The 10,664-nt window shown below is 37.8% G+C and overlaps 1 protein-coding gene across 2 annotated transcripts; it reads left to right on the top strand.

Annotated features, from left to right (window-relative positions):
* Nucleotides 1–1,458: 1,458 nt before the first annotated feature.
* Nucleotides 1,459–9,253, top strand: LOC104591674 (NADH dehydrogenase [ubiquinone] flavoprotein 1, mitochondrial). 2 transcript variants are annotated; one of them, XR_734295.3, is made up of 4 exons: nucleotides 1,459–1,691; nucleotides 4,482–5,955; nucleotides 8,679–8,734; nucleotides 8,909–9,253. XR_734295.3 is itself a non-coding variant. In XM_010250628.3 (3 exons), exons 1-2 carry the CDS (start codon nucleotides 1,689–1,691, stop codon nucleotides 5,940–5,942), a joined length of 1,464 nt encoding a protein of 487 aa, XP_010248930.1. In that variant the 5' UTR covers nucleotides 1,459–1,688; the 3' UTR covers nucleotides 5,943–5,955; nucleotides 8,909–9,253. The 2 variants fall into 2 exon arrangements, 1 of the variants encoding a protein (XP_010248930.1); XM_010250628.3 differs by lacking the exon at nucleotides 8,679–8,734.
* Nucleotides 9,254–10,664: the final 1,411 nt, after the last annotated feature.

Genomic DNA, 10,664 nt, shown 5'->3' with positions numbered 1-10,664 from the left:
ATTGGCAATAGGAACTTCGGATTTGGATTTTGAGTTGGTCAAGGCGAGTCAATGTGGAGAAAAGACATTGGCAAGACCAAAAAACCTTCAAGGATGAGATGCACCTCTTTTACCATCTACACATTTCATGCCCTGCCAGAAAGCAATACCGAGAGTGCTTCTCGACCAAAAATGGGAGCTTATTATCTACATCGGCTTTAGATTTGAATGCCATAAGTGAGAGGGCATCAGACGGAGGTACCGAGTTCAACATGAACTAAGTTGAGCAGAGAATGGGTGGGTAAGCCGTAGTAGATAGTAGTACTAGCACTACCTCGTTGTTTAGGTGGCGCCATCCCTCCACTCAATCAGTCCTCCATCCTGGTCTTCAAATGTTACTCGGAATAACCTCATCGACGTCATTTTGGTTACAACCACATTGTCTTTTTCGGCAGCTTCTCCTTTTCTTGGAACCTTGGGCTCTGTGAGATTGTAATGCCTTCCTTGTATACATTTTAAAAAATTGCCCATTAATCATTTGAGAATTCTTGAGCCCATTCCGAAAAATAATAAGGCCTAATGCTTGGAACCTAGGGTGGCCACGAGCCGAGCTTCTCATGGGCTATTTGAGTTCGGCTTGGCTCAGTTTAAACTGAGCTTCGAGTCAAAATCAAGCTGATATATAGGCTCAAGAACCTAATATAATAAATAAATATTTTTTATTATATAAATGCATACATATAGATAAACATATAAATATATAAAATATATATAATAAATAATTTTTATTATATATAATAATATTTTTATTTTTATGTATAATAGTAAATAATTTTTGTAGTTCCTATTTTTTTGTATGTAAAATGAAAACAATTTTTATATGTATAATAATAAATAATTTTTATAATTCTTAATTTTTTGTATGTAAAATAAAAAGTATTTTTCTATGTATAACTTTTTATTTTTAAAAAAAAAACATGACTTGTAGTCGAGTCAAGCCAAACCGAACTCAAACTTGTGAGCTTTGAACTGAGCTGAGCTCAAGCCTAACACAGTTTCAGCGAGCTGAACTTGAATAGCCAAGTATTCGACTTGAATCCACCCCTAAATATATTATGTCCAAATTATATATAATCTATCTGGCCCATAAAAATTAAAATCCCAACTCTAACCTTAACCCAACCTGACATTTTTGGAATTGAATTGGATTTAGATTTTTTATAGACTCCAAACCTAGAGTTCTAAAAGGGATTTAAAAAAAGCTGTTTTTATAGATGCTTTACTTCATTAATTTTGTAGTAAACAGTGATAGATATTATTCGGAAAACCAATAAAATTAAGAGTCCGGTAACTAAAGAGGGATTGCATTATTCAAAGACCAAGTCCGAAAAGGGCGAAGCACATAAGAGTTGCATACTCTTGTTGTTCCTTTTTGGGTAAGACATACTCTTTTTTATCAGAAGCATTTTTGTTGTTTACAGGGACAGAAAGGTAATTCGATTGTAACAAAGCACGCGAGCTCAACCAAAAACTATGCCCTCGTAGCCGTAGATGCCCCGGACGTTGGGAGCTGTTGTTTCGTTCTGGCATTCAGTCATTTTCTCTTTCTTTAGCCATTCTTGATCTGTAGGACGCTCACTAGAGCTCTTCCAAACGCTTGATTTTCGGAAAATTTATTTGCGAAGGTCGTCACTCCTCTTTGACGCTTCATGGTACGCAAATCTGCTATTGCTCTGCATCATCTGATTTTATCTTTTTCTTCAATATCCCTAGGGTTCCATTGTTACTATGACTTGATTTATTTCTCGAAATATATTTTGAATGCTCGTGGGCGTGTTGCATTTCTGATGGATCTGCTTTAGGGATAACCATCAGATAAAAAATTCGGGTTAAGGAATTGTCTTGTTTTGCAATAACAATTGATCGCTGACCTAGCACAAATAAAAACAGAATTTCTATGTGAATTATATGCAGGAGATTATTTCAGATGGATATCGGTGTTTTCTTTTCTTTTCTTTTTTCTTCCCTCTTTTGACTTTAACAGCTGCGGCCTTCCAATTTCCTTAGGCTCAGTTTGAGAAGGTTTTGAAATATGTACCGTAGTACAAATACAAGGTTTTTCACCGTACATATTTGTATTTGTACAGTTACCAAAGTGAGCCTTAGGTGGATGTTTCCAATTTTTTTCGCGGTCATAGGACATTACCACTGAGGCACTGGCCTTTTTTGCTTAGGTCTCACTGCATTAATTCATCTTCATTCAATTATTCAAATCACAATCCCCATTATCTAGATGCCTTTCTTCATTCTTAGAAGCTTTCAAGCTTACCCTGATCCTCATAATAATCTAATTATGTAAATGTGCATATAATGCTTAGATTGTAGCAGTGATCTAGAAAGTCAGCTTGGAGCATAACTAATAAGGAGATACTCTAAATGTTAACTAGATATGTCTAGGAATGCTTTGTGGAACAGATTATCAGAACCTTCTAAGTGTGTATACTGTCTATGCATTCATCGAAGGGACATGGTTTTGCATCTGTAGTGGTAAAGCTGCTTCACTTCCATCAATTCATTGAAGGAATACATACCTTCTTGTAATGTAGGCAGGTAGCTGTCTCATCTCTATTTGTAGATGTGACAAGGTATAAAGCATTTCTCAACTAAGGCTCAGTTTGGAAAGAGTACAAATACATACAAAATAACACAAAATACAAGGCTTTGCACCCTACATATTTGTATTTGTACTCCTTCCAAACTAAGCCTAAGCAACCAAGTAAAGGACATTTTCCTTTAAAGTTAAACCAAATAGATAAATAATTGACTGACTGACTGTACAAAAGTAAGCCTGTTCATTCACTTCAATATGCAGTTTATCCCTGCAATCAACAAAACTAAACCAAAGGGTCATTTGATCATCACTGAAGTGGCTGAACTGAATGACTTACTAATTTGTCTTTTAGTGAAGAAAACAATTAAATAATAAAATAATCAAGTATATGGTAATCAACCCAACTTCAGTTTCAGCCGTTAGTGAGCTCATATTAGTGGCTCCTATCCTGTTCTGCTATTCCACTTTTTTCAGTGCCATATGCATCGTTAAAATTTTTGTCTAACACTGATGAACATGAATCCTGAATTGTGTGTTTATTCCTTTCAATCAGATTGGTCAAAACTAAAATTGATTTCAACATTTAATTAAAGGGTAAAATAGGTATCAGATCATTCTACATGCTTTTGAAGGGCCAAAGTGACATGACAGTATACAATTACCTCCCCTCCCCCCCCCCCCTGTTTTGTGAAAATGTATGATTTTCATGGGGACAAGAGCAAGTGGAAGGATGGGCAGGTTTCAGATTCATGATAAAAATAAGTACATAAAAAATAACATCATGATTTAGAGTTGTTAGGTCTTTGAAATGTTGAAGAGAAAAGATATTGCATTTTCAGGATCACATTGACAATTTGATGGCATGGAGAGAGAAGGAGATCTTTCTGCAGATAAATTGTCCAGTAGAAGGACTTAAAAGTTTGAGTATGAGGCGACTTCAGGGAAGAAATAAACTGAAGAAAAAAATGAAAAAATGTCATCTGCTTGTGCACCAAAGGGAGGAGTGGGAGTTCAGATTTTTCTTTCATAGTTTGGGAAATGGAAGAAGGAAGAATTTTATAATAAAGCTTCTCATTAATGGAACTGAAACTTATTTGCAAGGTGAAATACACTGAGCTTTTTGTCTATCAATTTGAGTCTCCTCGACTCCTCATCACCTTTCCTCATTGTGATCATACATAAAGAAGTATTCATAACTTCAGGTCTCATAACCAAACAAAAGAAAGGAGAGGAGGGAAGACAAGATAAAGATATTCATTGCATTTGCATGTTTTTTCCCCTTTCTTTGCAACCAAATCCAAGATCAAGTTGCCTCTATCACATCTGATCTTCAGGAACTGCAAACACCTGAAATTAATGCTAAACAACTATATTCTTTCCACAAACCTGAACAAAAACAATATGAACCACCGCTAGCATGGCAACATCACCTTTGGATTAGTTGTCATTGATCTGATTTGGGGCATAATGTATGCTCTGGAAAAATTGACTGCTTTTTCTTATTTATGCTCTTGACATTGAAACAGATCTCTCAATCCCAAAAGGAGGCAAAAGTTATCCACTCTCAGAATTATAGCATTTTGAGTATTGCTTTCTTTAGATGATGTTTTTTTGAGTATCTATTGATTAGGTCATTGGTTTCCATTCAAGGGTCTTCCTCATTATTTATTATGTTGATTATAACATCATTATATTTATGGGTGACTACAATTTGACAGAAAACATGTCTCTTCATAGAGCACAATGGCGAGACAGGATTCATATAACTGATCCTAAATAGTTGGAATTAAGGGGCATTATCTTCCTTTTAACCTCAATGGCGAATAACCAAAATTTAACTGATATGGAATTTTCCCTCTACCCTGGATGTCCACTGTCCAATTTTTTGCAGGCTCCCTTCAAGAGCATTCTCTCCCTTCCTAGGGTGGCTCTAGTCCGTCGCTCCAGTGAGAAGTGGGACTCAATCTGCAGATCATTCAGTACTCAATTTGCAACTACCTCAAGCACTCCACAACCTCCACCTCCACCCCCACCTCCTGAGAAAACCCATTTCGGCGGCCTGAAAGATGAGGACCGCATCTTCACAAACCTCTATGGGTTGCATGACCCATTCCTGAAGGGTGCTATGAAGCGAGGTGACTGGTACAGAACCAAAGATTTGGTGCTTAAGGGCTCCGATTGGATTGTAAATGAGATGAAGAAATCTGGTCTCCGTGGCCGTGGTGGAGCCGGTTTTCCATCTGGCCTCAAGTGGTCTTTCATGCCGAAGGTGTCTGATGGCCGCCCTTCTTATCTTGTTGTGAATGCTGATGAGAGTGAACCAGGAACATGCAAGGACAGGGAAATAATGCGCCATGACCCACATAAATTACTTGAAGGTTGCCTGATTGCGGGTGTAGGTATGCGGGCTACTGCTGCTTATATCTATATAAGGGGAGAATATGTAAATGAGCGTAAAAACCTTGAGAAAGCAAGGAAAGAAGCTTATCAAGCTGGATTGTTGGGAAAGAATGCATGTGGGTCTGGCTATGATTTTGATGTTTATATCCACTATGGAGCTGGGGCTTACATTTGTGGTGAAGAGACAGCATTGTTGGAGAGCCTTGAAGGAAAACAAGGGAAGCCGAGGTTGAAACCTCCTTTCCCAGCTAATGCAGGGCTATATGGTTGTCCAACAACGGTTACAAATGTGGAAACTGTGGCTGTTTCTCCAACCATTTTGAGGCGGGGACCTGAATGGTTTGCTAGTTTTGGTAGGAAGAACAATTCTGGGACAAAGCTATTCTGTATCTCAGGTCATGTGAATAAGCCTTGTACTGTTGAAGAGGAGATGAGCATTCCATTGAAAGAATTGATAGAGAGGCACTGTGGAGGGGTTAGAGGTGGATGGGACAATCTGCTTGCAGTGATACCAGGGGGTTCTTCTGTTCCATTGATTCCTAAGCACATATGTGATGATGTATTGATGGATTATGATGCACTCAAGGCTGTTCAATCAGGTTTAGGGACAGCTGCTGTTATCGTGATGGACAAGTCAACTGATGTTGTGAATGCAATTGCTCGGCTCTCTTACTTCTACAAGCACGAAAGCTGTGGGCAGTGCACACCCTGCAGGGAGGGAACAGGATGGCTGTGGATGATCATGGAGAGGCTGAAAGTTGGGAATGCAAAGCTGGAGGAAATAGACATGCTTCAAGAGATCACAAAGCAGATTGAGGGACACACTATCTGTGCATTGGGTGATGCTGCTGCTTGGCCTGTGCAGGGTCTTATCAGACATTTCAGACCAGAACTGGAAAGGAGGATCCGGGAGCGTGCAGAAAGGGAGTTGCTGGAAGCTGCTGCGGCTTGAATTATTCACTGAGGTTGGTTTTGGACATATTGCATTTTGCATTAACAAGACAACTAGCTCTCATTTTCCTCACTGGATAGGTTGAATAACTGAACCAGTCTACATTTCCTTGCATGGGTGTTAGTGGTACATACAGGTAATAGCATATTATATGGTTTGTCTTGGATGTAAGCCATAAGCTGAAATGGTTTGTGATTGAAACCTCTCTGTTCTATCACAATTCCTTGGACCACCAGGGAAAGAGTGGAGTGAAAATGGTCCAAAACATGCCTGGGTGATGGATAGTATGTTGCCAATATTTGCAATTGGCCTGTGAGCTATTTAGAGGTTATTCCTCTTCTTGGAAAATGCCATGGACCTGAAAACCTTCATCCTATCCCAAGTAGTAGAGAAGGTTGAATTGAATCGTTAATCTTATAATAAATTCTAAGATCATTTCTACTTTTTTTTTTTCAGAAACTTCCAAAAAATTGAAAATATATAACTAAAAACTTAAACCAACAGAAAATGATTTTATCCCATTTTCAGTTCATACCCATCATTTAGGTCCAACCTACCACCAAGTTTATCAATCATACACTAGAAGCAGTAGTTGATATAACCAATTTTTATTCCAAAACCTATTAATTCACCTATAATGCTTTTTCCTTCAATACACACATGATGGAGAAAACAAACCCAAAATGATCTTGAAATTGGTCTTAAATAATCCAAACTAGTAAAGTTCTTAAAACAACACAATGTCAATAATCACATTAAATGCAATTATCCTAAAGTTTGAGAAATAGTCCATAAAGGTTTTCAGGGAAGGATTCAATGATTTGAGTTAAAGATCCTAGAGGGTTTGTGATTTGAATTGTGAATCATATTGTAAATTATAAGATTTTGACAACTTTTTTGATCTCCTGATTGGAATTTCTTCAAAATCTATTCTACATGCTTCTCAAGCTTAGTATGCCATGGGTTTCCATACCAGACATCTGCGGTACATCTGGTGCTTCTAAGCTGTTGACACCTTTGGAAGTTGGAATAACATGGATGGATAGCACAGGGAATCTGTTTTAAGTCCTTATTAAGCCTCAGTCAAAGTATATGCTTCAGTCAGGGACATTTCTTAAATGGCAATGCATCCACATAATTTACCTTTTTGTGGTTATTGTTTATGACTTTATGGGTGTAAATATGTGTGCAAAGCATATGTTGCTTATCATCATCGTCAACATTATCTAAGCCTTATCCCCAACCATATGCGGTCAGCTACATTAATCCACTTTTGTTATTCCATTCTGTTTAATGCCATAGCCAACATCACTTTTTGGGAATGCTCTAGCATATCCTTTCCCATATGACAAAGTATGTGTTGCAAAGCATACCTAGTATATAATAAGATAGTGTCCTGGATTTTGTTGGTGAGAGTGACAATGGTATTGTCCTTGTAGATACAAGATGATTGCATATAGGATCAGTTGCCATTGGATGAGATGCTTCTGTAAAATCAAGGATCATCATAAAGCATTGATTTGGAAAAAGGGACATTCTCATACTAGTTGGTCATACATAACCAGTACTTTACCCTAATCATTGACTGTTTCCACATATATTTTGGAGATTCTTGCCATGTAAGATGGCATGATTACCAAAAGGTCCAAAACATCCCATGTTAAGAAACACAAACACCAGTGTCATTCTCATGATAGTTGGTCATACATAACCAGTAGTTTACCCTACTCATTGTCTGTTTCCACTTATATTTTGGAGATTCTTGGCATGTAAGATGGAACAATTACGAAAAGATCTCTAAGCTTACTTGTTAGAGTATGATTAGTTTGCCTCATCTAACCACTAAATGCAAATATTCAAATACAGCATTAAGGCTTCGAGGTAAATAAGTAGCAGGCATATCCTTAAAGGCAATATTTTATATAATTATCCTCTGTAGCAGAGTCTGAAACTGGTATATTCATCAAATCAGAATTTAAATGATGAAAGGGGTTTGCAAGATTGTGATTCAGTATTGTTGGCCAGGGCATCAGGGCCATGCGTTCTTAGTCACCGCATAAGAAAAGCAAGGTTATTAAGATCTAGTCTGAACAGCTTGTTCAGATGGATCTCAAGATCAGGAAAAAAAAATCTGGCTGATGCTCTTGCAAGGAGAGGGTTATGTAGGGCTGATTTAGTGTGAGGAATATTAGCTATTTGAAACTTTTGTCCCTTCCAAGATTGTTGTCATTTCTAATTCTCTGCCAAACCAACTAGCAGGGCCCCACCTTTTGCTAATGAGATCTTGGACATACAGACACATCAGGAGGGAGTCAATGGAATAGCTAGGGAGTTAATAACAACTTTCTCATGGACTAGAAGATACGCCAACTGCCTGGTGGATGCTCTAGAATGGGACCGACAGAACCAAATTATGGGGGGTGCGGGTTGGGTAGGGCAGTTCTAAGTTCTAACATGTAAACTGTAAGAATAAGGGTAGAAGAAAGGTTGGGGTAGCAGAGGAAACATTGTAGAGGTTCTTGGTACAAACATAACTTATATGCTATTCTTTTCTACAAATTAATAAAATCAGTATCAGTTATTGATGTAAAAAAAAAGGCTTTTTGAGCCTTGGCACTATGTTTCTTTATGTGAAATTTTCGTCTAAGTTCTGTTTCCCTTCTTTTATCAACTTGTCTCTAAAGGACATTGCTATTTTTCCTTTATTAATTATTCCATGACCTTGTTTTTGGGCAGCTATTTTCTCCCTCAAGTTGATCTCGTAATGTAAACATCTAAAAGCACGAGTCTAGGTTAGTCAGGTTCACCCTTGGCAAAACTTTGCAGTCTTTGCATTTTGGTTGCCCTGGCTCTATGGTGCATTTCTGGTCTTTCCTTATCTGAGGGTTATCTGGACATCTTTTTTGGATAATAGCTTCCAAATTCCAATTGGCTTTTCTAACAAATTATTGTTATCCTTTGTGTAGGGAAGTAATAGATGTGTCGGACACTGGAATAAAGTTGAAAGAAACCGTTCTTTCAAGAAAAAGTTAATGTAGATTTCTGAATATTTGAAGATACCGATATTATGCTGGATGATTCATCTAAATCTTAGCTGTGATTGTGTTTATTATATCTCAAAGCTGGGAGCTACATTTGATCTGCGCTAGCTGAGAATTAACCAGTGATCTCATTTCTTGTTTGAGTATTAACCACCTGAACCTGGTAAATAGGAGGGTTTGAAAATGAATGTAACAACATTTTGAAAACCTTGGTACATTTTGTGTCTTCTCCCTGTAATAAAATCGTCTTAGCTCCAGTATTCGAACCAAGTGGTTGGGTTAAATCATGAAGTTGCAGTAAAACATTCTTTAATACACAATCTTCGATACCAAGGATTATCTGATTTGGTCAATTTTGGACCCATAAAGTTGCAAGCTTAAAGCACGAAGAGCTATTAAGAGGATCTGCCGATGACCTAGTAGTCGAGATGGTCACATGTACCCACCTTCGATTAGGAGGTGTGGGCCTCATGTGACCCTGCACCGACTCACCCGCGATTCCTCTATACCAGGCTTTGGGCTCGGTCCATGAACATTTTACACTTTCGGGCTTTAGCTTTGGGTTGGGCCCATTCAAATTTTGGCAAAAGTTCAATCTTAGCTGGCCATCAACAGGTGGTGGAGTTTGACCTGAAGAACCATGGTTTTTATTTAAGTCGATTTTGAGAAATTGACAATGATTTTTTTTTTGTTTTTTTTTTCATTGGATCCAAATCTTCACTTGACACGTTGGATGTCATGTCATCCTTTAGCGTCTGTTTTGTATTGATGCTGTTGCTCCAGAAAATGGTGACACATTAATGCCATGTCGTAAAAAATGGTGCTCTAAGAAATGACAATATGTTTGGAATTGTTTTTCTATAAAAAATGGTGTTCTAAGCCATGCTCTCGAAATTGAGGTGTGGTCTGGAGTAATGTCGAATTTGACGTTTTCTCAAATGGAGTTTGCTGCCAACAAGGATGTGATATAACAGTGACATTGACTTCTTATAATGGGTATCAGTGCTGAAAACAGATATAAAGCATTGGTATCAAACAGAAAGTGTTGTTGTTGTTGCTCTAAGAAATGTTCTACCTGGCGGCAACGTTTCCAAACAAACAAACAAACAAACAAAAAAGATATTGTTTTTTTAGAAAACGTTACTTCCAACTCACACATGGTGTTATATCTGCAGCATCAATGCCTATATACTTAAAAAAGTGAATCGGCCAAGAATTGGGGAATCACCGAAAATGCTGATTCCTCATTCAAGCCTAATTCCAATGATTTTTGAGAAATTATTGAAATTGGCCAACCAAACGGCTTTCTCTCTCATCATTGATGCTTGAGATGCTAATTGCTAATTTGGCTTTGACGTGGAGCCTGAAAAATTGGCAATGTTGCCAAACATCACCTTGAAATAAAATATTAATATTATAAGTTTAAATCTTTGCATTCTCCTTGTGTATAATACAACCCTATATAAAAAGGGGAAAGTACGAATACACATGATGCAGAATTCTGAATTCCAGCCACCCCCTACACTAGCCCTCTTCCCCTATAAACCACATCCTGCCCGTGAATTTGGTATAAATTCACGGTCAGGATGCATTCCCCCTGTACTTCGTGGCTAGTAAATTCTGGGCTGATCGGTACTTCTCAATGGTGTGGCAGGTATTACTATTGTGCACTGGGGGTGTA

Source organism: Nelumbo nucifera, chromosome 4, assembly GCF_055504915.1.
Source record: "Nelumbo nucifera cultivar China Antique chromosome 4, China Antique-T2T, whole genome shotgun sequence".
NCBI lineage: Eukaryota > Viridiplantae > Streptophyta > Magnoliopsida > Proteales > Nelumbonaceae > Nelumbo > Nelumbo nucifera.
This window is presented reverse-complemented; position numbering and strand designations above follow the sequence as displayed.